At 54.3% G+C, this 26185-nt stretch overlaps 12 protein-coding genes across 12 annotated transcripts; 7 read left to right on the plus strand and 5 right to left on the minus strand.

The window, feature by feature from the left end:
* Window positions 1-288: 288 nt before the first annotated feature.
* On the minus strand, window positions 289-1326 carry PG985_001889 (uncharacterized protein; the record flags this gene model as incomplete). Its single annotated transcript, XM_066821658.1, has 3 exons — window positions 289-621; window positions 702-1003; window positions 1101-1326. The coding sequence occupies 3 exons, from the start codon at window positions 1324-1326 to the stop codon at window positions 289-291; spliced, it is 861 nt and encodes a 286-aa protein (XP_066689090.1).
* A 2071-nt stretch (window positions 1327-3397) lies between these two features.
* On the plus strand, window positions 3398-5006 carry PG985_001890 (delta-9 fatty acid desaturase; the record flags this gene model as incomplete). Its single annotated transcript, XM_066821659.1, has 4 exons — window positions 3398-3629; window positions 3755-4243; window positions 4317-4428; window positions 4493-5006. 4 exons carry the CDS (start codon window positions 3398-3400, stop codon window positions 5004-5006), a joined length of 1347 nt encoding a protein of 448 aa, XP_066689091.1.
* An 803-nt stretch (window positions 5007-5809) lies between these two features.
* PG985_001891 (uncharacterized protein) lies at window positions 5810-6185 on the minus strand (the record flags this gene model as incomplete). Its single annotated transcript, XM_066821660.1, has 2 exons — window positions 5810-6008; window positions 6130-6185. 2 exons carry the CDS (start codon window positions 6183-6185, stop codon window positions 5810-5812), a joined length of 255 nt encoding a protein of 84 aa, XP_066689092.1.
* A 1280-nt stretch (window positions 6186-7465) lies between these two features.
* Window positions 7466-10123, plus strand: PG985_001892 (uncharacterized protein; the record flags this gene model as incomplete). The annotated part of the gene is made up of 4 exons (XM_066821661.1): window positions 7466-7632; window positions 7727-7948; window positions 8003-8278; window positions 8332-10123. 4 exons carry the CDS (start codon window positions 7466-7468, stop codon window positions 10121-10123), a joined length of 2457 nt encoding a protein of 818 aa, XP_066689093.1.
* A 408-nt stretch (window positions 10124-10531) lies between these two features.
* Window positions 10532-13063, minus strand: PG985_001893 (P-loop containing nucleoside triphosphate hydrolase protein; the record flags this gene model as incomplete). Its single annotated transcript, XM_066821662.1, has 3 exons — window positions 10532-12418; window positions 12567-12629; window positions 12683-13063. 3 exons carry the CDS (start codon window positions 13061-13063, stop codon window positions 10532-10534), a joined length of 2331 nt encoding a protein of 776 aa, XP_066689094.1.
* A 1448-nt stretch (window positions 13064-14511) lies between these two features.
* PG985_001894 (uncharacterized protein) lies at window positions 14512-14933 on the minus strand (the record flags this gene model as incomplete). The annotated part of the gene is made up of 2 exons (XM_066821663.1): window positions 14512-14698; window positions 14821-14933. 2 exons carry the CDS (start codon window positions 14931-14933, stop codon window positions 14512-14514), a joined length of 300 nt encoding a protein of 99 aa, XP_066689095.1.
* Window positions 14934-15288: 355 nt separating this feature from the next.
* PG985_001895 (cytochrome p450 protein) lies at window positions 15289-16659 on the plus strand (the record flags this gene model as incomplete). Its single annotated transcript, XM_066821664.1, has 3 exons — window positions 15289-15963; window positions 16084-16283; window positions 16395-16659. Coding segments are annotated over 3 exons (1140 nt in total), but the record flags the coding sequence as incomplete, so codon positions are not given.
* Window positions 16660-16923: 264 nt separating this feature from the next.
* On the plus strand, window positions 16924-17483 carry PG985_001896 (uncharacterized protein; the record flags this gene model as incomplete). The annotated part of the gene is made up of 2 exons (XM_066821665.1): window positions 16924-17085; window positions 17142-17483. The coding sequence occupies 2 exons, from the start codon at window positions 16924-16926 to the stop codon at window positions 17481-17483; spliced, it is 504 nt and encodes a 167-aa protein (XP_066689097.1).
* Window positions 17484-19223: 1740 nt separating this feature from the next.
* On the plus strand, window positions 19224-21003 carry PG985_001897 (Cytochrome P450 monooxygenase lolP1; the record flags this gene model as incomplete). Its single annotated transcript, XM_066821666.1, has 5 exons — window positions 19224-19477; window positions 19548-19973; window positions 20100-20397; window positions 20471-20791; window positions 20881-21003. 5 exons carry the CDS (start codon window positions 19224-19226, stop codon window positions 21001-21003), a joined length of 1422 nt encoding a protein of 473 aa, XP_066689098.1.
* Window positions 21004-21115: 112 nt separating this feature from the next.
* Window positions 21116-22238, minus strand: PG985_001898 (Short-chain dehydrogenase; the record flags this gene model as incomplete). The annotated part of the gene is made up of 3 exons (XM_066821667.1): window positions 21116-21672; window positions 21724-21792; window positions 21842-22238. 3 exons carry the CDS (start codon window positions 22236-22238, stop codon window positions 21116-21118), a joined length of 1023 nt encoding a protein of 340 aa, XP_066689099.1.
* A 792-nt stretch (window positions 22239-23030) lies between these two features.
* PG985_001899 (uncharacterized protein) lies at window positions 23031-23501 on the plus strand (the record flags this gene model as incomplete). Its single annotated transcript, XM_066821668.1, has 1 exon — window positions 23031-23501. The coding sequence occupies one exon, from the start codon at window positions 23031-23033 to the stop codon at window positions 23499-23501; it is 471 nt and encodes a 156-aa protein (XP_066689100.1).
* A 476-nt stretch (window positions 23502-23977) lies between these two features.
* Window positions 23978-25733, plus strand: PG985_001900 (uncharacterized protein; the record flags this gene model as incomplete). Its single annotated transcript, XM_066821669.1, has 4 exons — window positions 23978-24265; window positions 24331-24544; window positions 24613-25393; window positions 25469-25733. 4 exons carry the CDS (start codon window positions 23978-23980, stop codon window positions 25731-25733), a joined length of 1548 nt encoding a protein of 515 aa, XP_066689101.1.
* Between the last annotated feature and the right edge of the window lie 452 nt (window positions 25734-26185).

The following is a 26185-nucleotide window of genomic DNA, read 5'->3' on the forward strand; positions in this document are numbered from 1 at the left end:
TAGGACCATCGAGGAGGAAAAGAAGGATGAGGTGATAGAAGAGCTGGTTCTCGACGCTGTCCATGATGCGCCGGTACTCTTGTAAATGCTTCAGATGTATATATACCTATGTTAGGTTGCAATGACGTACATACTTATATCAAATATAAGACGCCTCGCCATATTTCACCAGGGAATAACGGATAGCTCAGTCCGACGTACATTTCGAACCTGGATAGAGAGTGCGAAATTAAGGTCATTTTCCCGTCATTGATCGCCTACCCCGTTCGCAGTCACAACCACACAAGCTCAGCCGGATTCCCCAGCAATCTTGGCCATCAAGCCGGCGCACTCCCCGGGCTTGCTCAGGAAGGGGCTGTGTCCGGCGTGGATCCGCTCCGTCCGAAAGCCGGGCACCGTCTCGACCAGCTTCTCCTGCAGCGCGACGGGAATGGCCTGGTCCCGCTCGCAGACGATGTAGGTCTTGGGGATGGTGATGTCGGCCGCAATGAAGGCCAGGGGCGCCTCGAAGGCGTCCTGCGAGTGCGGCACGAGCTTGGCCAGCCACGCGCTGCGCTCCGGCTCGGGCAGGTCGTTGAACAGGGCGTCTTTGGCTTTTTCGTTGACGGTGGTGAGTTGGCTCTGTCGTGGAGTAAGAAATCAGGTCGCTGTCATCCATAGCCCTTGGTCGACATAAGTGGAATGGGTCTGTTCCTACCTACCTTTGAATTTGGGAAAGTGTCATGCCAGGGGGCGTATTCGCCGCCGAAGGTCTGGCGTAGGGACATGCCGCGCTGTGGGATGGCGAAGCCGGCCAGGTATACGATGTGCCGGAAGCCCCCTTTCTTGCCGGCCGCGGCGCGTTCGTGGACGCCGTTGCCGTCGGTGGCCGCGCATGCGGGTATGCCGCCGTAAGAATGGCCCACGATGATAATCTCTCTGCCTTGATCGAAGAGCGGCTCTACGAGGTCGAGTATCACTTCTTTATCCGCTTCCCAGGTCATTCCGTGACTATATGCCCCGACTTTCAAGAGATTCAGCAAGGGGAAACCTCAAAAAGACACTTCCGGAGGAAGGGGGGGGGGGGGTTGGGGTTGGGGTTGGGGTTGGCGCTCGCTTACCGGTCTTCAGCTTCGGACACAGAAACTCGTAGCCCAGCGTGTTCAGTTCCTGCTTCAGCGAGTTGTACATGAATGGCAGGTGCCACGCGCCGTGCACCATTAGTATTATGGGCTTAGAAGATGCCATGCCGAAGAACTGTAGTACTGAGGATAAGGCCCTCCTCAAGTTTGGTCGTGGGAGACCACAGCACATGGCGGCTAAGGCGGAGAATGGATATGCGGTCATTGTGGCTGCTTAGTTCCCGGTCTTTGGCTCGGATAGCTGCTTAACTTCTAGCGGTTGTGGGGATGTCTTAGCCAGCCGAACGCTGTACTTATATATGTTTTCACCAACGACCCAGCGCCAAGACACAACGGAGAGGACTCGTAGGTTGTTTGAAGTTGGGAATATCTACACACCGGACTCAAAGGGGGTGAATTATCTTGGCATGTGGACTTCAAGGGGGGGAAAGTTTCCGTTTCTGATCAACGAGACGGAAATAGGCGTCCCTGTGCAGCCTAAACAAACCAACGTGCAAGGGGGTGGAATTGAGCCCTGCTATTCGTCGGATGCGCATGCATGGAACGATGAATAGTTCGCAGGATGCTTCAGCTGGCTTGACAGGGAGGAACATGTGCTCAACTGCAGGGACGGTCACTCCGACTTTGATCAACTTTCTCAACATCCTCGATCTGGTGAAAATTGGCGATGTCGCATATCTAGATACTAAGTATATATCTATTCATCCCTGCGCAACACGGATACTCCACCCAATTGAGGGTGGCGGTGTTATTATCCAAATAAGCAAAGAATTGGGGGCGGTCGGTCGGTCGGTCTCCTGCTGCAGTGCTTGTCAAGCCGGATTTGCGAATCAAGTTATTACCTTTATACGAACGTATCGACAGCTTGTTACTGAACCGCGCATCGCTGGTATAATTGATTGTCGCCAAGTTCGGTGCACGTTGCAGCCACGCGAGTCACCCTAGCCCCGCGGGGACACAAGGCTAGGGGGGTTAGGGGCCGGGACCAGGGCCTGGAACGCAACCCCTAGCACAAAGCGCAACCGCTACACATCCCCAAGCCGCATATTCTACGATCAACAACGTGGTGGCCGTTGCATACTCCAGGTTTCAGCAGAGAGTTATCGAAAATATCAATCTACATTTTTTGGCCAGACGAAACTCGGACATTTCAATCCGAAAATTAATGAGCACCCTGTACGGCAGCGAGGTGGCCTCAAAAGATGTCATTCAGAAGAGTCTTGCTTCCTCGTTTGCCCCTCGCGCGTAAAATGTCATCGTGGCATGTCGGTTCTTGATGAAGCCCTCGATTGTCCTATTCCTGTCGCGTAGGTCGCACAGACCCGATCGAATATCGCCGGCGAGTAGCGATAGTTGGGATGACAGAAGCTTGTTTTGCCATTTGCCATGATTGATTCGATCCCTCATCCGCTCTGCCTTTTCACCGACGGTGCCATCCGGTAATGGGCAAATTTAGCTCAAGAGAGTTGGGCTGACGCGACATTGGACGATGCAAAACGACGAAAGGTGGTTCATCAGATCATCTTGTTCAATTTGGCTTCCGGCCAGTTTGTTTTAGTACTGGGCTCAATTGAGTTGCGACGCGAATCGTGTGCCACGAAGAAGCAATTGTTCGCTAAGGATCAACGAAGATCCGGGCTGGCGGAAAAAAAGCTCGACCCAGCTGTTTGGGCCTGTATTTGCGGGTGAAACCCCGCTGTAAGACTGGCATGTCAGCCGTTGACCGAACCACCATCGTACGCTCCAGCTCCCGTTCCCCAACAAATGCCACCCCAACACTGAAGACTGGCCGACGGGAATCGGGGGATCACATGTGCATTACATCTGCCCTGTCCCGATTGGACCCGGTGCTTGGGGGGCCCAAATCGCCAGGTGCACTCGCCGAGACACCGAGACGCCTACCCATTGCTGTCAAAACTGGGGTCTGTTTTGCAGCTTTGGGGAATCCAGGGGTCCTGCCTGATCCCGACATCCCAACCATCTCGGCTTGTTTCTAGACTACAGCAGTCCGACAAGGACGGGCCAGGCTTGTGCTGATCAACCCCGCCAAACCGCCACACGCGTCTGGTAGCATGATTTGTTGTATATTGGTATTTGTTGAATTGGCTATGACGGAGAATAGCAATACTAGTAGACTTGTAACTCGTTCATATATCAAGGCTGTGACACTCCCTCTCTCCGGTAGGATGCATGTAGCTGATCAGACTCTCGCGCAACCCTCTTTGTCATCACACAGCTAGGTCAAGCCACTCTCGTCTTGGCCTTGAACTCTGACGATGGCGGCATCCAAAGCCAAGATGGCGCCCAAAGCGTCCAAAGCGCCTCACATCAGTGAACAGCCAGTCACGTTACGGAACTGGTACCAGCACCTGAACTGGTTAAACATCTACTTCGTCGTCATCATACCAATGATTGGCTTCGTTGGCGCGTACTTCGTTCCGCTCCACACTTATACGTTCATCTTCGCCGTGGCGTACTACTTCAACAGCGGCCTGGGTGTCACTGCAGGTGAGTCAAACTCTAACCCGAAGATGAAACCCACATGCATCCAGCTATGCCTTAGCCGCACATCGTTTCTCTACCGGACACAGACACTAACGTCAAGCCACCACGTGGCGCTCCCCCTATTCTAGGTTACCACCGACTCTGGTCCCACACGTGCTACAAAGCCACCCTCCCGCTGCAGATCTACCTGTGCGCCGTCGGCACCGCGGCCGTCGAGGGCTCGATCCGGAAGTGGTCGCGCGAGCACCGGTCGCACCACCGCTACACCGACACGGACAAGGACCCCTACTCGGTCAAGAAGGGCCTCTGGTACTCGCACATGGGCTGGATGCTGATGCAGCAGGACCCCAAGCGCATCGGCCGCTCCGACATCACCGACCTCAACGAGGACCCCCTCTGCGTCTGGCAGCACCGCCACTACGGCTCCGCCGTCCTGGTCATGGCCTACGTCCTGCCCGCCGTCGTCTGCGGGCTCGGCTGGGGCGACTGGTGGGGCGGCCTGATCTACGCCGGCATGCTCCGGGTCTGCTTTATCCAGCAGGCTACCTTCTGCATCAACTCGTTGGCCCACGTTCTCGGTGACCAGCCTTTCGATGATCGCAACTCTCCTCGCGACAGTAAGTGTCGTCTTTACCCATCCCGTCTTGTCGACGCCCTGCTAGCTATGCTGACACTGACTCTTTACCGCAGACTGGATCACTGCCCTTGTCACTCTTGGAGAGGGATACCACAACTTCCACCACGAGTTCCCTTCAGACTACCGCAACGCCATCCAATGGTACCAATACGATCCCACCAAGTGGTAAGTAGCATTCCCCTCTGCCCTGTATCATGTTGAGCACACGCTAACCCCGACTCCGCCACAGGATGATCTGGCTCTGGAAGCAAGTCGGCCTCGCCTACGACCTCAAGACCTTCCGCCAGAACGAGATCGAGAAGGGCCGCGTGCAGCAGCAGCAGAAGAAGCTGGACCAGCGCCGCGCCAAGCTCGACTGGGGCGTGCCCCTCGAGCAGCTGCCCGTCATGTCCTGGAGCGAGTACACGGCCGAGGCCCGGAACCCCGAGTCGGGCCGCGCCCTCGTCGCCATCGCCGGCGTGATTCACGACGTGTCCTCGTTCATTGCGGATCACCCGGGCGGGAAGGCGCTGATCGGGTCCGCCGTCGGCAAGGACGCGACGGCCATCTTCAACGGGGGCGTTTACAACCACTCTAACGCCGCGCACAACCTCTTGTCTACGATGCGTGTTGGCGTCTTGCGCGGTGGTGGTGAGGTCGAGATCTGGAAGAACAGCCGGTCCGCTGCGGCCTCTCAAAAGTCTTTGGAGTCGATGCTCCGCAGCGAAGGAAGTCAACGGACGCAAGTTGCCGCTTCAGCATGAGCTCGAGACTGTGCACATAGGTCGTGCTGCCTTGGATGTGAAGGGTGACTAGACTGTTGGTAGTAAAAAGGAAGATGTGTTCTCATTTCAGGCATTCAGGGGTCAGGGATACAGTGGCAGGTTGGATAACGAAATTCGTGGCTAGGGGTTGTATATACCTGCTTTAAGCTTGGGAGGCGTTCATAGAGTTCAAGTCAGGCCAATCGAATTACACACTTAACCATAAAGTTAGACTCAAGGGATAGTGGACCTCGGATGGAACTACATCTGCATCTTAACTGTTCTTCCCTAGATGCTAAGACTTAACCTGTCTAGATTCAGCCTCGTATGTGCACCATCTTCAGCGCTGACATAAAGAGCAAGTAAATCAGGGCAGCCTACATGCAGATTATGTAATACCCCATGTTAATCCCAATGTGGAAAGTCAATACCAGACACAAGGGTGGAACCACCTACGGGTGAAAGTGGAGAAAAGGGTATGGGCGCCTGCCACGCTACTTACACCTCCTCACTGTCAAGCAGCTCCAGCCTGACAAGGTACAGCCATTGTGAGAATCAGCAGGATTTTCAACGAACTGGGTAAGCTGCACGTATATGGTTTCCTGGCTGTCAAAGACCGTCAATGAATCACATCAAGGAAATGTCATCAAGTTGTATTGTTATCTGCTACAGAATCCGGTCTGAGCCACCACATCAAATTGAAAAACCCCCTCTCATCACATAGACCAAGGACGCGTGGCCTCCCAGTGAAATATCGTAACTGCAACTCCTTAGAGCACAGTATTGCATCACACTGACTGATCTTAACGACCAGCAGTATCTTGATCGTCAAACTGACTTCCCATCCCTTGCAGGTAGTACTGGGTGTCGTGGCTGGAGCTTTCGTCTCTCTCGTCGGCCCGCTTATTGTCAATGTTACCCTGCTCGTCGGGCAAAGACAACTTTGATGTCGTTGGGCTCGTATTGACGATCATGCTGGAGCTCGTGCTGCGCTTCGAAGACCTTACAGTGAAGAGGGTTGTTCCAAGTTAGTCACAGGTAGTAGGTCGAGCATGGCCAGTCCAATCCGAGGAGTAGGGCCGAATGATGGAGAAGCGGAGAGTTTATGAGAAGGATCACTAACTGTTTCTTCTTGCTACCAGTTCGCTTTCCCTGGTCTGAGGCTGAGTTCTTGCCCATGCTGGATATCTGGAGTTGGGTATGGGGCTGTGATGTCTGAGTATAGTAGGAGTTGGAATGGGTTTGGGTACAGAGTAGCTGGGTTCTCTATCAGTGTTGAATTGATGGTGGAATGGAAGGTTGTGCGGCTTGAGACACCTTCACTCCCTGGGGATTTGGAAGACCTTATATATCTGAGCAGATCATATTCATGGTGGGAGTGTCATATAGATTGGAGGGCGAGCAAGACAGAACTGAGGGAGCATGTGGAAGTGATGTTGAGGCTCAAGTGATGGGAATCCGTTGGGCCACTCTGGTCCATGGCTAGTAATCTCGTCGAATATGTGTACTTACTGCTAAGCAACTTCCAACGACGTCGAACTTGTTCGCCCATTGCAGTAAGAAGGTGAGGCGGTACGTGACGTTATTTTCGACTTTTGTTCCCCGAATTGAGCTCTTTCTATTGGACAGTGTTCTTTTGTGTCGTGCGTAGTCGCCGTGTAGTAGCCCCAGGCATCCGGCCCGGCAACGTGGGCTATGTCGGCGGAAGTTTGCTCGTGTCTAGCCACGATCTCATAGTCAGCTAAAATGGTTTTGATTGGACACTGTCCATTTGGTCGCTACGCTACGCTGGTACCTAGGTTAGGCCCGTGGCAAATCTTAGAAAGATCCCGTTCTTCACCAATCTATTTACTTGTGCCACCCTGCATTCGGTCAGCGATGCTGTGTCATGCTGCCTACTGCCCCCCAGCAGTGGCCGGGTTTCGGCCTCGGCTCCAGATCCGCCCGTTGGGTGTGTACTTGCCTGCATCACGGCTACTGCATCACAGCTACCAGACCCACCCATATCATTCTCTCGCTATGCTGATTGGCGTTTGTCTTTTTGTTCGGCATTAGGTGCATGGTCACCGCTACAGCCTGCTTCGAGTATGGATGGTAGCTGCTCATGTATCGCCATATCGGGATTAGTCACATCTGCCTCACGCGGGAAAGCGTCTGACAGGCCATCGATGATCAGTCGCGGCGGTTTCCTCCATGCTGCCTATTGGCCAGTGTCCATTTGTCGAGCTAGGAATGACCAAACTGGTGCATGTTGTGTGCCCCCCATTGATGGCGGTTAATTTCTGGCCCCAGGTTGCTGCCTGGCGAGCCGGCTTTGATTCGACTCGGGCCAAACATTGCCACCTGCACCTGAACACTTAACTGCGACCGACTTCCATAGTCCCGCCAGGCAGTACCAAAACTTCTTTCAAACGCCCTTCTTTCCTCATTGATGTCTCATTGAACCTTCGCATTTCATCATGGCCCCCGCAAACTTCAATTCCTCTGATCTTCGATACCCTCCTGTCTCATTCTCGAAAAAATGGGACTACCATCGCGACACAATTCAGAGGCTGTACCTTGACGACAGACTTTCCATCAAGGAGATTGCCGCAAAGATGAAGGATGAGTATAGCTTTGATGCACTGTAAGCACCCATAAGTGGTGGATCCTGGCGACACTTGTATATCTCACACCATCCATGTTCACCCATATTGACTCCACGTTGCTAATCCCGTCAGTCCTCACCAATATAAGTACAAATTCAGCAAGTGGGCGCTCAATAAGAACATCTCGTCAGCCGTCAAAGATCGAATGATCAAAGGACTTGAAATCCGACAACGCAAGGGAACGGCCGCCGAGGACTTTCGATATCATGGGGAGCCCGTTGACGTGAAGAAGCTCAGAAGACACTTGCAAAAACTTCCTCCCGTCGAACCGAAACTTTCTCGTGATGCGATTGTGTAAGTTCTCAACTTCCTGAACCAAGTGGGATACCATAGCTCATCCTCGCAAAGCTTCGCTCGTTGGGACGTTTCCTACCAGGCGCTCAAGACTGCACACGGTGTGGCCACCCATCAATCCCCATCCGGATGGAAGTCGACGCGCCTACCGATCCACGGATGCCCCCAGATGCCACAAGGGCCATCCCCTTTGGCAACCCGTTCTTGCTCCAACGTTACTACACAGAGGGTGGCAGCCATCCGAGATTGGACTTTGAACTATCGAGCAGCGAGTTTGCTAGATGGGCGCTATGAGGACTTTTTGGCAGGCATGTCAGCGAATGAGCAAAGGTCGGTCATCTCTCTGCTATTCCCCTGGACAACAAGACCTGACTCCATCGTAGATTATCAATCGCATGGCTAGGACAGTTCTGGTACTTCTCCCTCAAAACCTTTAAGCATTGGGGGAAGGGTCCAAGATTTTGGACAGCAAGCATGCTGCAATTTGGGGATCTGCTCCACAGCTCTTCGTCGGAAGACGCCCCTGATGCCGTTGTTGGTTGCCATGCCCACTCTCCCGATCTATGCTACATCTGTAGCGACGTTCAACCATCCCTTGAGCCCTCTGCTTTGTGCCGGTGGAGTATTCACGTCAGTGAAGAAGGGATTCTCTATGATGAATCACCATCGCCCCTCGCAGAGTTCTTGGAGGATGAAGACTTCAACAACCCAGAGAATTGGCCATCGTGGCCAGAGGAGTCGCCCGCTGCCGACCCGATAGCACATCTGCAAGTGGCTCTACACACGAATGAGTTCAGCAACATTGAGGCCGATCAACTACCCCTGTCGTCGATGCAAGTCGCCAAGGCGGTTGCACAAGCTCCGGACGAGCTGCTGGTTGAAGCTGTCGGCTTTGCTATCATGGCTCGAAACGTTGACCTGCTACGCGACCTGTTGGGACGCAATAGTGCGTGTGACACTTTCAGACTTGATAAGTTATATCCATTCCATCTAGCAGCTACCTACCTTGACGGAGCGAAAACGTGCTGCGATATCATGCGCATGCTTTTATGGGAGACCGCGGCACATAACAGTATCAGGAGTCTTTTTGTCAACAAGCTGGGTCATACCGTCCTCGATTCTTTCATGATGACGATACTCAAGGCGCATTCTTCATGCTTGCCCGAGGTTGTCGACAGAGAGTTTCGAGGCATGCACCAGTTTGCTGGTGCAGAAGTAGATCCATGTGGTCGCTGGGATGCCGACTCACCATGCATTCGACACCCCAACGCAGCTACACAAGATCGTATTCCCCAATCATGGAAGCACATGTTTTGTCACACTTCCGTCCAAGCCATTTGCCATTCCATTAGCAACATCAGCTTCTGTACCGGGAAACTGGTCGTCGAAACTCCAAGCGGCCTCTACGTCAAATCATGTGGCCGTTGCGGCGAGCGGCTAAAGCCATTGCCGTTGCACGCGTTGGTGTTGACAACATTTCATTTGGCGCAAAACGCCTGCCAGGGCGAAACACTGTTCGGAGCATTGGCATTGCTGGTATGTCTCCTTATTCATGGGGCAAACCCATGCATGAAAGCCGAGCTGTCCGTTGAAGCTCTCATGGGAGTCGACGATGAAGAGGCGTGTACACATCAGGCTCTCGATCCGCTGCAGCTTGCCAAACTCGTGCCTCTGGCGGTCTTGACGACATGGACCAAGGAGTTACAACTCGGATGGAATGTGTTCCTCGCTGTGCTACAGCTCGCCCAGCAAGATGAATGCCCAGACGAAGAGCTCGGTGAGACCCAAGACCAGTGCGATGAGCACGATGAAGACATTAGCCAATGCTGGGGAGCCAATGTGGCAAGAACTTCCCGTGAACCAATTGGGGATCTATGGGCCAGCATTCAGACAGAATATCTGACATATCGCAGGCTTGACGAAGGGAAACCTTGGATGTCCGAGAATTTCTCCATGGTTTCTATTATTGAGGACATGAATAATGGGCAGCCTTTCTCATCACTGCCTCTCATTAAGCGCGAAATGATGAAACCACACTGCGTATGTGGCCAGTTCGCTAATGATAAGGACTATTACTACGACCATTGTCCAACTACGGAGGAGGTTTGCGCGTTTTATTTCTCGAACCTGGAGGACTGGAATCGTTCTAATTTCCTTACTTTGGTGATTGATTGAAGAGCTGAAAATTGGGTTTGCATGTTTTCCGGTAATTTGGTCATCCTACTTTCAATCGTAAAGTCTTGGGCGGAGTTCTGTCCAGGTTGGTCTATGAAGATTCAAAATCATTGTGTTAGGAAGTTGAAAACGTTTTTTGGCAATGACAAAGCAGATTGGTTCAGTACGTATATAAGGCACATGAGATTGTGCCTAGAATGATGACTAGTGCTGCAAGCAAGATGCCCGCTCGAGTTCTATTTCTATCTCATGTGAGATACTGTCAAACTACGCTCATTCTATGCTGCAAATCGGACAACCAACGCCAACGCCATTGTCCCAATCGTGTGGTCTCGCTCATGAAATCGCTACCCTAAGGCTGAAGACAAAAAGAACAGTAAAGGAAAAAAAAAAAAACCCTTAGCTCAACTACAAGAACATCTGTCGCTGCTCCGCATCCTTCCGGGTGGCCCCCGGCGCAGTGTAGTCGATACCGCTCAGGTTCGACAGATCGGCCTCGAAGCGGGCCTGGATCTTGGTAACCTCCTGCAGCTGCTCCATGTTCAGTGGCTTGCCCTCGAAGGCCGCCAGGCTCTCGGCCGCCTTGATGACGTTCTTGATCTGCCGACCGTTGAGGTCGTGCTCGGCCAACTTGGCGAGGTCCTTCTCGCTGACGAGGGCCTTGCGCTCGACGTTGGTGTTGGCGGCATCCTCGTCGGCAGCCTGGGCCTCGAACTCGCTGCGGGGCACACGAGCTAGGAAGTTGCGCCAGATCTGCAGGCGCGACTCCTGCGACAGGTTGGTGTAGCGGATGGGGATGTGGATGCGGCTCTTGAAGGCCTCGTCAAAAGATGCAACGCGGTTCGTGGTGAGGAACAGGATGCCGGCAAAGTACTCGAGCAGACGCAGGAAGACGCTGACCATGGCATTCCGGTGCAGGTTTTGCGGCGAGCGCTCCTCGAGGAACACGTCGGCCTCGTCGATGAGCAGCACAGCGCGCCAGGTGGATGTCATGCGCATGATGCGTGCCAGTGAGCGGTCCAGGTTGCTAGCATCGATGCCCAGATCGCCCGAGGACACCATGTAAAGCGGGCGTTGGACAAACTCGGCCACGCATTCAGCCGTCAGCGTCTTGCCCACACCGGGCGGGCCGTGCAACACGCACACCAAGCCCTGTCCCTTGCCCTTCACGATGTCGTCGAAGCTGGACTGCCGTGTTGAGTGCATGGACACCAGCGCCTGCACAGTCCGCTTCGTGCCGGCGTCCAGTACCAGCTCATCGAAGCACTTCGTGTTCCACTTGATCTCCGACAGATCCTCTACGAAGAACTCCAAGAACTCCTTGTTAGAGAATGCGTATCCACGCACCAGCGGCGTAGCGATGATAGCCTCCTCGTCGGTCAAGGGCCGCAGCTCCTCCTTTTCCTTCTCTCCTCCCTTGAGAGTGATGTCGGCGGCGTGGCGTCGCAATGCGCGCTGCTCCGCTCGTCGCGCGGCCGTCTCCTCGTCGGCAGGCGGCAGTTCCTTCACCGTGAAAGAGTGGTTGGGCCTCTCTTCATTGAAGGTCTTGCAGTCAATCATGACGCGGCTGTTGACGTGGAGTCGCTGGATGCCGCAGCTCTCGCGCTTGAGACCTACGCCGTTGTACTGAAGGAAATGCTGACCGATGTAGCCTTCCATCAACTTTCCGCGTTTCAGTAGTACCTCGCGCTCCTCCGCTGCGTCCTCCATCAGGTCCAATGGCATCGTACTAAGCTCGGATACCTCGCGAGTGCCAGTGTACTTTGGGAGGAAGAGCTCCATGCTGCGCGTGCCCAGATCCTCGCCATCATAGTCAATGTACTCGACGCGCAGCACCAGACCATCCGCCTCGTCCTCGCCATAGTCGTCATCATCCCAGTGGTCCCAAACGCGGAAAGCGCGGGGGCTGTTCAGCATCTTGGCATGAACCAGGGTACCGGGCCGGAAGAGCGTCCACAGGCGGTCGAAAGCGATGGCCTTGACCTGGTTGGTTACACAACGTTCGTAGGCTGTAATCTCCAGCTCGAAGTGCTTCTTGATCCAGTCCATCAGCATGGTCAGCTGCTTGAGGGACTCGCTATCGCCGGCAGCCTCGAAGCGCGATGTGCCCTCAGTCTCCAGCTCCTTGCGGTAGTGGAATAGGCAGTGGTAAGGAGCGCTGATCTGGACATCCTCGACGTCGATGGGCTCGCATGGGTAGTTGCCAATCACGTCGTAGACCAATTTCCGCAGAGGGAGCGGGTTGACGTAGAGCCGCGTGTCATCCAGGTCGCCGTCGGAATCAAAGTGGCGTACCTACCGGTGTTAGTGCTCGCGTTCGGTGTAAACAGGATGTTTCAAGAGGCCATGAGGTAGATGGTTTGAATAACGGCAATTCCATCCCTTCTCGGACACTGGGATGATAGGATAATAAACACTGGAGCAGGATGGGATGAATACTTACAATGCAGAAAGCATACAGACGCCACCAATCCTTCTGCTCGGGCTTCTCGATGTCGTCCTTGCGCTGTAATTCGAAGTCAGCAATGATTGGGGGAGTGGGAGCAGCGGGTTGCTTGCCTCAGCGAAAAACGCTTCATCCTTGTCGTCATACTTGCGATCCAGATGCTTGATCTCGCACTTCATGGTCTCATCTTGGGCCTCTTTCATCTCCTCGTCACCGTCCTTCTTGTCATTCTCGTCCTCCTTCTGCTCCTTGTCCTTGGAGTCTTTGGAGGTTTCCTTCTTATCTTCCGTCTTGTCCTTCACAGCCTCCTTGGAACGTAGCTGGCAGCAGCAGCAGCATCGCTGGTGTTGTTCTTCAGCATGTGCGTGGCCATTTGTGGCGATGTCTGCGGCGGAAGTTGTCTTGTCCGATGGCTGATTCTTGTCATCCTTGGGACGGTGTGCAACCTCAGCAGTTCCATTCGGAACCTCGTCCTCGACGATTCCAGGCGCCATGGTGTGTGAAAGTAGGAGGAAATGCAAGGTTTATCCAATGCGCGTACTGATCGTTGTTCAAGTGTGCAATGAAAAAACAATTCCTGAATCAAATGATGGTCAACACTGGAATCAAAAGTTTGTTGAACCAGAAAGCTTGGTGGGGTAACTTTTGAAGGTGTTGGATTGAAACGGCCAACACAATCAAGTCTGAGTGAAATGTGAAATCAAGTGTGAAGTATTAATGGGAGTGAGGATGGGGAGCGTAAGCAGTTAAATAATTCAGGCACTACTTAGGCAGCAAGGCTTGGGAAATGCAGGAATTGGTGAATTTCGTGGATGTGGTTACAGTTCCCAAAGGCTTCGGTCGTGCTCTCCGGCAAAGAGTCATACGCCGCCGTGCTAGATGGAGCCGGTTCCAGACTTGAATGGTCAGGTACGACGTCTTTGTTGACCTTGCAAATTGGACCACTGTGGCAGGTGCACGTTAACCATTTCTTTCTAATTGAATTTCGTTCCTGTGCTTTCTGTTTCTACTTCCCCTCGAGTCCAAGTAAAAGAAGAGGGTTCCAAGGAGGCTCAGCAAGCTGCACTGCAGCTGCACTGCCAGTTCCCCTCACAAGGCGGCTTACAGGCAACAATGGTTGCCTGGTTTGCTAGCATACCACTTAACGAGCAGACGCCAACCACTGCAGCAAGAGACGACGTCAGCCCCAGCGATCCGCCTGTAAGGCAGACACAGGCATGCGGGCCAAGCTGAGCAGGCGCATGAGAGTCAGCGGCACGCTATCTGTTGGCACCAGAAGATTGGACGAGGAGCGACGGTAGATTCCCTGTCGCACCGAATGGGCCCTGAATGGGCCTCCCGCGGTGTGGGGTACCCGCACTGGAGCATGGGCCGGCCCCACACTGCGGATTCAGCCCATTCATTTGGGGCGGCTTGTTATGACTCCCTCCCGCCACATAAGCCTCATGAATACAAGATCTCTCTGAGTAGATGCCTTTTTAATCAGTTTCATACATCTTGTTCTACTCGGGTGTATCTTTTGAAAAATGCCTCCTTCGCCCAGCAACTGCTCATATTTGATGTGTTGACCCTCATACCTGTGTTCCCCCGCCTTCTAGCTGTCTCGTTATTGGAAGTTTATCGCAACGGGCTTCTGGTGGTTTAGCCCTACGAGCAGTAAATGCATCACCTTCTAACGTTTTCGGCTGGATGCCAGCACTCCGGTACACAGAGGTTTTATTGATTTCCATAACGAGCAAGTATCAGTTTCCATCGAAATGTCGGGTAACTTACATGGGGGTGTCTAGGACTGGAGCTTATGGCGACATCAGCAGAGTCATGTGACCGCGTCTTTCGGAATCTGCAATGCATCTCCCCAGTTATCAATCTGAATAAGCGCACATCTATCAAGCAAAACAGTCAGGGGACTACCTACTTCTGCTAAATTCGTATCCGACTCTGCTCATGCCGCACGCTCGGTCTCATCCTCCTTGAGTAGATAGACACCAGATACTGCGCATCCATTTCGGCGGCGCTTGCCTGCAGGTACACGGCCGCGTTCTTCGTCGTTGGCCAGCCAGGCCAGCTTCCGAATACTTGACTTGACCAGCTGTCTTCCCTGGGTTCGTGGCGGTGCTTGATTCGGTGAACTGGCTGAATCAAGTGGTGTGTTATACACGGCGTTTGATTGTAATCACTGCCATGCATACTGACCTGCTCTTGGCGCTCTCGGGGCAGAATTATACCATGGAACGCATCCACGAGACCTTACAGCACAGCCGGCTGCACAGGGTGCTTCGCGAGATGAAGGTCGGCAGCTCCTCGTGTTGGGTGCTCGGCCCCTGCCCCTGACGACAGCGACGGGCTGGGAGACACCAATAGCATGGCTGCAAACTGTGGTACAAATAGCCTCCCTTCTCTCTTGGCACCATCCGATTAATAATCGCCGTTCCATGAATATGAAAGTGCGACTTTAAACTGATAAAGCCTGCATCCTCAACTTCTAGCCTCCACGCCCCCCGCCCCCTCGCCCCCCGAGATGTCAGTGACAATGAAGCCTTATTCGTTTTTGGCCAATCTGCACCTGCACTGACTGATATTCGGGGTGGTGCGTTTTTTTTTTTTTTTTTTTTTTTTTTTTTTTTTTTTTTTCATATTAATTACCGCTCTCTGGGGCATCTGGACGGACTGGTCTCTGGGATCCGTTGCAGGGGCAACCCTAACGACGACGCGGGAACAGGGAAACCTCCTTATTGCGTTTACCGCTCTCTTCGTCCCATTCGTTAGCTCCCGATTCTGGCGACTCTTCTCCATTATATTCCATCAGTGCTATACGACACCGGACCCACGAGATACGATCCATCAACAGCGTCAGGTCGTGTTGCGCAATGCAACGTCGCCCGAGTCTGGACTGGCCACTTTCGCCCGCCTGCTCTGGGCCTGGCGTGGGGCAGGCCAGCGGCGTTCACTATTGCGCGTCTTGCCTACGGCCCTCTTTGCCCTTTTGTCCATTGGCGCCTTTACAGCAGCAGGTGGCTTCTCTTCAAAAATTGCGAGCACGGGTGAAGTTCTTTTGAAAGGCGACAACTGCACGACCGCGTACCAGCTGCTCTCCAAGAACACGACCGAGACGACCGTGTATGGGGCGTACGCTTCCACCTTTTCCAATAACATGGCAAGTTATGCGCAGCAATGCTACTCTCCTGGGAGCTCGGGAATTCTAGAGTGTGCCAAATTCGTCACCCGCACTATACCAACTGCAACAAGAGAGTACAACGCGTCTTGCCCTTTCCATGGACTGTGTCGACGAAATAGCTCCAACATACGGTTCGATACAGGGCATTTGGATAGCAACCATGTATTCGGACTAAATTCGGGCAAGGATAGTTCGCTCACCTTTCGTTACGTACTCCAGGTTAGTCTTTGAAGCTACATCTTCGATCCCCTCGCTCAACACCTCGCGATCCCATGCCATGCCCTTCAGAACACCGACAAGAGGGCTACACGACGCTAACAGATACTCTTGCGTTAATAGTGTGCTCCACTAGCTACCACAGGACGCACGCACAACATCACTGTATCGGATCAAGACTTTACCACTTATAACTACGGGCCCATGTTAGGCACTACATACCATAAGAAGCAATACGACTTCACTCAGGCGGTACCAGACATAATAACCCAGTACACTCGCCAGAGCCTAGGCAGTGTCAACAACATCAACTTCTTACTCAAGTATGATCCCTTTCTATTAGTAATACAAACGGCATGAACCAGCACTCTATAAACTTTACTGGAAGAATACATTTGTCCAGAAACGGCGTCTAAACTGACTTCTGAGAAAAGCGTCAAGGAGTTTGGGACATTCAACAGATCTTTCGTCGATAACGGTGGCTCCAGTTTCATTCCCGATGCCGACTTGATGAGACGGGACGGGCAAGTATCGCTGTCCTTCCTTTCGGGGAATGGGGTTTACTTTGTCTCGCCCACCGATGACGACTGGTACCGGGCTAATGTTGCTGACGGATATGTTATGATAACTTCCCATTCCGATAACCAGACGGTGTACCGCCCACAGGAGGCTGCTCCGCCCCTCGGCTGTATCGAGTAGTACCAGTTCTGTCGCGATCTAACCAGGGGTTAATGCGGTGATCTAGCGGGCCAGCTGGATGCGATCTATAGCGCCGCCCCCTGGTTTGATTTAACGCCCGAAGATATGGAACCTAGCAGACCCGTATCAAACAGTCGACCCGGGGCTCTTCTTCTATGGTCATACTTCATTTTGATGTAAGCCGCTAACGGCATTCAAGGGGTTATTAATACACTTGGTCCAACATCACTTGCGTCCCAGACCTTTCTCCAGCACGGAGTGATAATGAGCATTCAAAAGAATCAATGGCACCTCGATGTTGAGCGGTGGTGGCAAATCATCCTAGCCGGGTTTCAGGCTTCCTTTGTTGCTACAGCTCAAGGATCTGGGCTCTCCAATGCCGTCAAGCCAGAGAATGAGCACGACTGGAGCTTTTGTCATAATCAGGTAATTTCAACTTATGGCATAACGCCTATCACATTTGGACTAACTTATTTCAAAAGAAAATTCGGAGCGCGGACTATGCCTCTTTCAGTATACTCGGTCTTGCGCTCACGTACTCCATTGGCGTACTCATTGTCGTCCTATCTTTCATCGCCGTACCCATCCTTGGCCTCCTGCAAAAATACGGTCGATACAGCCAGTATGCCTACCTGGAGTGGGAATTGCACACATCGATCCAGCTTCACCGGATGGCGCAAGACCAACTGGGTCATGGGCACTGGAGCCGCTGCGACGAGACGATCCCCATTACACAACCGGACGACTTGTTGGCACCGTTTGACCTGTCGGACCCTAAGCACCCTGTCCTGGTTCGGGAGAAGCTGGAAAAAACCAAATCCTGATTTGTCCCATAATCCGATGTCTGACGAGAGCTCCTCCACGCAAAGTGATCCAGACACATCTGGAGATACAAATATAGGAGTCCGTCGGGCATTCACAGACGCCCACGCCCACGCCCTCAGCCGCACGAATTCTCACGGTCTTGGTGGACGCGATCATCACCAGAAAAGACCAAGTACTGCCCCCTGAGTTGGATTGCAATTTCCGATTCAAAAAGCGGCAGCTACACGGGTCCGGAAGTCTTTTTGCTCGCGTAGATGGGGGTAACGATGATGTGGGAAAGTTTGATTCGCTAATGTACTGTTAATCTATCCCCGAAGACGATTTGTGTTGCAACTGATCAGGGGCTGTCGACTTGGTTGGTTATACATGCAGCTTTCGGTTCTCTTCTTACTCGTTCTTTCCTCGGTATCTCAAGTTTCTTTTGTCACGTGTGCTATTTAATTCAGCGAGCTGGAACGGAATCCTTTCAACGGGCAGGTCGTATTACTTTCCCGCCTTTCTCCGCCCTTCACCGTTCTATAGTGTTTTGATATGTGTTACCTCCCCTCTTGGTATACCAAAACCTCACCCAGATTGATGCGTTACGTTTGTTCCCAGGGATTGGCATCTACATTGATTCCAGAGCCAGGTTGTAGCATTGCCCTTTGCCTGAGAATGCGGACCTCGGGTCCTCCAGGCAACTCTTCGTCTGAGGTATCCTCAGGATTCAGTTTGCACTTGAATTGTCTTTGGCAATCATCCCGTACAGCCGAGACATTATTGCAAGATGAGCAACCGACTTCTGCACTTTCGCGGAGGTCATCTGGTAGCAACTCAGTCGGCCACGACACGTGCGTGCAAGTGTCGCATAATCTAGGCGTGGGTCAGATATGTCATCACCGCATGTAGAACAAGAATTGCCCTGATCAGTAAACTCGTCTCTGAGCTTAGGAGCCCCTTGCAGAGGTTCCATGATGCTCCTGGAGAGTGTATGTACCTGTTTGGTAACGATGGATTGGATCGAGGGGATGGTTAAGGGGGAAGAAAGTCTCGACAATGGCAACAGGCACTGCTGTAGCTTAAAACTGTACTGATAAAAGATTTCCAGATGTTATACACGAAACCTGCTACACCTATTATACCAATCTTATATAGTAGGAATAAGAGCCAGTTCGTAATCGTAAAGCATAAGCTTTACGCCACTTTCCGGGGTGCGTACTTGAAGACTTTCGGTAATCCAGGCTTACCGGCGCCGACAACCGCCATTCTATACCAAAGAAATATCACGAGTCTCCCACGCCAACTATATCGACCAACCACATCACTACCAGCCGATATGATGCGCCAAAACCGGTCGACGCGCTCTTTCGGAAAAGCCACGCCCGGATGCGGGCCTGGACCAATGGCGTGAAAAGCCCCAGGTAGTGCATGTTGTTGAATCAGATCTAGCTGAAACGTGCATATGCATGTATGAGTATACAGTATAGTATCAAACCCCACCCGTCCGGACATACCAGTACGCATAAGCTGACATGCTACGTCCACACCCTGCGAACATGTAACAACACATCCCCCAGGTACGTACATGGCACCTGGGGTCGACGAAGCGGGGCTTATAAAGGTTGCTCCTCACATTGTGGTCATCATGGCTTTTTGAATGCACTATCGCCCTCTGGAAACCTGTACCTCGCATATTTACGACAAGACTAACCCTTATTACGGCCATGGAGCACGCTATATACTTTTGGACTCTGGCAGTCATGCCCTTCGTACTCTGGGTGGGCTCTACTGCGGCCTCGTGGTGGCGCCTCCGCCACGTCCCGGGCCCGCGGCTGGCCTCCTTCTCCTGGCTCTGGTCGGCCTGGAGGATGTACTGGGGTCAGGCCGGCGACTACGAGCACTTGAGCCGGTACGGGCCCGTGGTGCGCGTGGGCCCGAACCAGGTGGTGGTGGATGACCCAGGGGCCTTTCGGCAGATCAACGGCGCCCGAAGCCTGGCCGCGAGGGATACGTGGTGAGCTTCTTGGCCCCGCCCGCCGCATCCAATCCCCTTCTGACTGTCGGGCGACTGGCAGGTACTAGAGCGTCAAGTTTGATTACAAGCAGGACACGACCTTTACGTCGCTCGAGATCGGCCCGCACGACAAGCTCAAGGCCAAGGCCTCGTTCGCATACTCTGGCCGGGACGGCGTCGATCTGGAGGCGTCGGTCGACCGGACCACAATGTACCTCGTCCAAGTCATCCGACGCCGGCATCTTTCGGCTGGAGAGGAGATGCGCGAACTGGACTTTGCCAAGTTCATACGCTACTTCACCATGGATCTCATCGCCGACGTGGGCTACGGAGAGCGGTTCGGGTTCCTGGACGGCAAAGACGACGAGTATAGGTACACGGACTCGGTGGAGAAATTAACCCCCCTGATTGCCTTCGTCGCCGACGTTCCCGTACTCCGACGGCTCTTCGTCTCCCCGCTGACCGCGCCGCTGTTCGCTCCTACGGCCAAGGACAGGTACGGGTTCGGCAGGATTCTCGGGTAATGTACCCCGGTTTTCTTTTCCTTCTCTGGTCTGAGACGGATGGAGTTTCACCGCAAATGCTGACTCTTGCTTTCATCGCCCCTTTTGCCCACTGTTAGCATCGCCCAGGACATCATCCTCAGGCGTTTTGCCGCTGACGCCAAGGAGCACAACGACATGGTCGGTGCCTGGATGCGACACGGCATGGACAAGCAGGAGGTGCTGGCCGAGTCGCTGATCCAGGTCATCGCCGGCTCGGATACGACCGCCACGGCGATCCGGTCGACCATGCTATACATCACGGCGACGCCGAGGGTCTACCAGCGGCTGAAGGAAGAGCTCCGCCGCGCGCTGGCCTCGGGCGTCGCATCCTCGCCCATCACCAACGCGCAGGCCAAAGAGCTCCCCTACTTCCAGGTACGCTAGTAATCACGCACGGAAACGAAGGAACCGAGCTGACCCGTGACATGATATGTGCGGCACCTGGCAGGCCGTCGTATGGGAAGGAATCCGCATGCGCCCCTCGGTCACCCTGGGTGTGTACAAGATCGTCCCGCCCGGCGGCTCGACGCTGTGCGGCGTGCCGATCCCCGGCGGCACGGCGGTCGGCTTCAACGCCATCGCCATGATGCGGCGCCCGGACGTCTTTGGCCAGGACGCGCGGCTGTTCCGGCCGGAGCGGTTCCTCGAGTGCGACGCCAGGACGAAAATGGAGAGGATCCGCACCGTCGAGCTGGCCTTCGGCCATGGGCGCTGGATGTGCGCGGGCAAGACGCTGGCCTTGCTCGAGTTGAACAAAATCTTTTTCGAGGTAAGGTGTTGCTCCCGGCGCCCTTAAAAGAATGAAAAAGAAGAACAACAAAAAAAGAAAAAGAGGCTGACTCGGTTTCACCCTCGCAGCTGTTGAAAGCGTTTGATTTCCAACTGGTGTATCCAGGAAGTGCATGGCATGAGGGCGTGACCACGGCGTATCACCACAAAGATATGTGGGTTAGAATCACGGAAGCTACAACTAGCGACTAGAAACGATTAGGACTGGTGCAGTGGCAGTGGTGCATAGTGATCAATTGAAAGTAGCCAATGAATAGTCGGGGCTAGCGGCACGCTGATTGCGATGCCCTGCGATGTGCTCTATCTATTCGCCTAGGCCAACGAGCTTCATGCTGACATCCCAGAGTCTCTTCTCGGTGGGGGGATCGAACGCCTGTGGGGCATAGCCGCCGTGATAGTACAGGGCGTCAGGGGGTGTCAGCCAACCTTCGGCCACTTCGTCCAGATAGACGCCGCCTTTGCCCTCCCACTCCTTGGCCACGGCGCCCCAGACTGTAGTCGCCGCGCCCTGCGGCTCGCTCTTCAGCGTGGCGTACATGGCCTTGTCGGCCTTGATGTCGTCCACGGTGGGCAGGTAGCGCGTCAGCGGCGTGAGGATGCCGCCCGGATGGATACTCAGGGCTCGGAGGCTCTTGGACCGGTATCGACGGTCCAGCTCGTTGGCAAAGAGGATGTTGGCCAGCTTCGATTGGTCGTAGGCCCCGAGCGGGGTGTACTCCCTCTTGTCAAAGTGGAGATCGTCGAAGTCGACCTTGCCTCGGCGATGGGCACCCGAGGCCAGCACGACGACGCGGCTGTTAAACGAAGGGCTCGCGGAGCCCAGAAGAGCATGCTGGAGCAGGTGGAAGAGGAGGAAGTGACCTGGGACATGTTAGATTAGGGTTTGGGCTTGTGGATGGACCGATGACATGCCTAGGTGGTTGACGCCGAACTGTCGCTCGAACCCATCTTGAGTCTTGGCCTTTGGGCAGGCCATGATTCCTAGACACAGTTAGCGAGTTACGAGAGGGGTCCTCAAAACAAGACATACCGGCATTTTCAATCAGGACATTGAGCTTGTTGCCGCTTTTCTGGAGGAAATCGGCTGCAGCGGTTCGAACGCTGTCCAGCGACTCCAGATCCATCTGGATCACCTCGAACTTGCCAGCCTTGCCGTCGGCCAGGACGTCTCGGGCGACTTGTTGGCCCTTGGCAACATCTCGACAGGTAACATAGATGTCGGCGCCCGTCAGATGCATTGCCTTGGCCGTCTCGGCGCCGAGGCCTCCAGGGGAGACACCCGTGATGAGGACGACTCGACCGCGCCAATCAGGGCTGTCAACGAGGCCCTGGTCTTGGATGATCTGGGTCGCCGTCGGGCGAGCATCCCCTGGGCCGTTGACGGTCTCCAGCTTGTGCAGCTCCTCATAAGGTGCGATACGAGCCATTGCGCGGGGTGCAGGATTTACAGCAGGTATGTAGCAATTTTGGAATATGTGATGGGGCAGGTTGAAGGTTCTCAATGAGAATGAATGAGGGGATGGCAACGTTCAGCTCTTCGACTAGCGGCCCAGGTATTTACCCCTCCAGTTGTGTTACACAGTCTACACATTCTTTTTGCCTTCCCTTGTTGGATGATTATTCAGCAGGCAAACATACATGTCTATTTGTCAGCCTGGCAACGAAACTTGTCTCACGGCCGTATCCCTTGGCTGATGTAAAGGTACAACTCGACGCATGAACCGTGCGGTGGCTGCATGTTTTATTCGACCATCAGAAGAACCCATTGGCTGAAGTCACCCCTGCCAGCTAGTGCGCCTGTGCTGCACGAGAAGCAGCTTCACAGCGGTCAAGGCTGATTCCGAACCCTTACTTGCTGGGCTGTCGGACTGTCGGTCTATCGGGATCGACCGATTGACCGAGATGGATGGACCAAGGGTTCGTCTTACTTGCTTCCGAGCCTGCCTGCCTGCTGCCCACTACCTACGTGTCCATATTGTATCCGCCAGCGGAAACCTGCACAATGTGAAAAGACACTGCAGGACCCCGTCAGCCACCCATAAGCTACAAGTTACCATGTATCTGTACGACGGTCAGGCGGCCTTAGATCGGACTTTAGTGACCTGGAAAGTAGAGTTCTCCCAACCTAACTTCACCCCAGCTTGATTTCGGTCCAAGACCCCAACCTTCTCACGCCTCATGCCTCAAAGCATCCCAGCCGTACTACTGTCACTTTAGCCATGGCCCAACAGACGTTGGCCGATCTCGAACGCCGCCTCCAGAGGCTGGAAGACAAGGACGCGCTTGCGACCTTGTTGAACCGCTACTGTAAGCTGGCCGACACCCACCAATGGGCCGAATACAGCGCCTGCTTCCTGGACGACGCCGTCGTCACGTTTGACGACTGGGAAGACGTCGTCGGCAACGACAAGATACGCGCCCTCATCAGCAGCGCCGAGGACCGGTTCCAAGGCCAGCAGCACTCGCTGACCAATCTGGAGCTGGAGGTTGACGGGGACCAAGCCACCGCCACCTGCTATCTCTGGTTCGCCGCGACGATGGATACCTCCAAGCCACACGAGTACCACGGCTTCGGCGGGCCCTATGAGCTCAGTTTCCAGCGCACGGAAGCGGGATGGAAGATTGCCACGCTGAAGCTAAGGAAGATATGGGCACAGAACCCCGACACCGAAGGCGTCTTCGGAGGATAGGGCATCCGGTGAGGGGGTGAGGGGGCGAGGGGGCGGTGGAAAGGGTGGATACTGCTCACATGAGATCGAGGATCCGGCCCCCAAAATGTGTAGCCTTGTCTTAGCTCAATGTCTTCTCGTTTCAGTCAATTCTCATGTCGGGTGATGGGTATGACGAGTGTTTCCTCCCACCCCGAAACCTCTGCTGACTGTGGCTGAGGTTTCGGGCAGAGCGAGCAGACCAATCCTGGATCTCAGGAGCGAGCCAGAGTGAGCTGAAAAGAAGGGACCGAATCCTTCGTGATCCTCCGTCACACCCAACTCTCGTAAGATCTGATAGCATAAGAATAATGAAAAGGAGGTAGTCGATACCCATTGCCTACCGGGGTACCATCTGACCGACAGACCCTGACAACTACTTAGATAAAAGCTCCCTGCCGTCTGGTTTCATGAGCCTTGGTAAAAGAGCCACTAGCGAGCCCCGCAAAGTCATCAAAATGCCATCCTTGATTGATCTTTTGACGTTGAGTCTGGTGCTCCTGCAGTCCTCTTTGGTGGCTGGCGGAGTCGTGCCTCGCTACTTCCAGTCGGCCCCTTTTACCCGCCGTGACTTGTCGGCGGCGAAGGTGCAGCAAGAACTCGGGGTCCTGATATCAAACGGCTCTACCATTCTTGGACCCGACGACGCTAGATTTGCCAATGCGACTGAGAGATACAGTACATATGCCGTCCCTCGCATCGAGGTGGTCGTTGTGCCAGTCGAAGAAGGCGACGTTTCTATGATTGTAGGCATTGCGGTTACCAAACTAGAGAGTAGGGGAAAAAGGGAAGTTAACATTGACATACCTAGGTCGAGTACTGTAACGAGAACAGCATCGAGTTTCTCGCGGTCAACCGCGCACACGCGAGAACGTATACCGTCGGGGCCTTTGCCGGCCTCATGATCGACCTCGGGCAGCTCCTCCACATTGAGATACAGCCCGATGGGAAATCGGCATGGTTCCAGGGCGGGACTTATGACGGGCAAGTTAAGGACTATCTGTGGGAACAGGGATACGTTGCGAGTGAGTCAACCCTCCCCCCTTGCCCTGACGCCCCAATACTCTCTGTTTTAATGTGCTAACCCCATCAGCCACTGGAAGCTGCGACTGCGTCGGGATGATGGGACCTGGCCTCGGGGGCGGCCATGGCCGCCACGAAGGTCTTTACGGCCTGATCAGTGACAACCTCGTCAACCTCAACGTCGTGTTGTCTAACGGCACGGCGGTCCGCGTCCACGAGACCAGCCACGCCGACCTGTTCTGGGGCATGAAGGGCGCCGGTCACAATTTCGGCATCGTCACGAGCTTCCAGCTCCGGATTTACCCCCGCGGACCCGACACGTGGCACTGGCACAATTACGTATGGACAGGAGACAAGCTGGAGCGCCTGTTCGACGAGGCCAACAAGCTCCACGGGGACGGCGACACGCCCGTCAATCTGGCCCTGAGCTACAGCTCCTTCACGCTCAACCGCACCATCCGCGAAGACGAGGCCGTGATTTTCTGGTCCTTTGCCTACCGCGGGCCCGCAGAGGAGGCGGAGAGGATCCTCGCCCCCTTCAACCAGATCGAAGCCGCGTACGAGGAGAGCGGGGATGTGCCCTATCCCGACATCTCCACGGTGCAAATCACGTCCATCGACAGCCCGACCTGCGCCAAGAACAACTCGTGGGTCCTGTCGACGGCGGGCCTCAAGGCCTTCAACGTGACCGCGATGCGTCAGATCTACGACCTGCACAACGCCAACATCCGACAGTACCCCGAGCTCGCGAGCGGTGCCTCGGCCAGCCACGACAGCTACTCCAACGCCGGGATCCGCCGGTTCAAGTCGGAGGACTCGGCGTTTCCCTTCCGGCACTACAACCACCTCACGTAGGCAAAGCCCCCCCCCAACCCCCGACCCGCCCGCAGCAGCAGCAGCACCAACCATGACTAACCTGGTGACAGATCCTTCGGCGTGGTAGTCCCCCCGGGATCCGATTCGGCCCTCACGGCCGCCGCGCGTAAATGGGCCGACGACGTCCGCGACCTGTGGAACGGCGGCCAGCCCCACGTCGCCCCTTCCAACTACGTCAACTACGCCACCGGGCTCGAGCCTCTGTCGTCCATTTACGGATACGAAGAGTGGCGTCTGCAGAGACTGGTGGATCTGAAGCACACGTATGATCCGCAGAACAGATTCCGGTTCTACAACCCCATCATCCGGGCTTGATGCTGGTCGGGCTTGGAGCGTGGTCTTGTACCATTACATGGCTTTCTGGGAACCTAGGTTACTCGGGGCAGTTTGTTACTCACGCTAAGAGGGCTGGGTAGGTAGATCAAAGACTTTCATTGGGCCAAGGCGGCTGTCTAAATAGTCAAATCTCTTCCATAGCTATTTCCCAATTCAAACCGATAGAAACGAAGGCTGCACAAGTACATCAATCTTCCTTGACTGCCGAACCGCTTCCGCCCTCGGACCAAAATACCGACCCGTTCGAAAGCTGCTTCCCCAAGGGGGTCAGTTAGCAGGCTTGTCTTGTTCTTTTTACTTGTCCTCTACGATCGATAAGGGAGTGGGCGGGGGATAGCCTTCTTACCTCCAGCTGATGTTGGCTTGGACGATGTTCTGGATGCCCTGGACGTACTGATGCAGCTGCGCGTCCACCTCGGCGCCCCACGAGG

This window comes from Apiospora marii (genome assembly GCF_038362585.1).
Source record: "Apiospora marii strain CBS 49790 chromosome Unknown utg000002l_segment0_segment0, whole genome shotgun sequence".
Lineage (NCBI taxonomy): Eukaryota > Fungi > Ascomycota > Sordariomycetes > Amphisphaeriales > Apiosporaceae > Apiospora > Apiospora marii.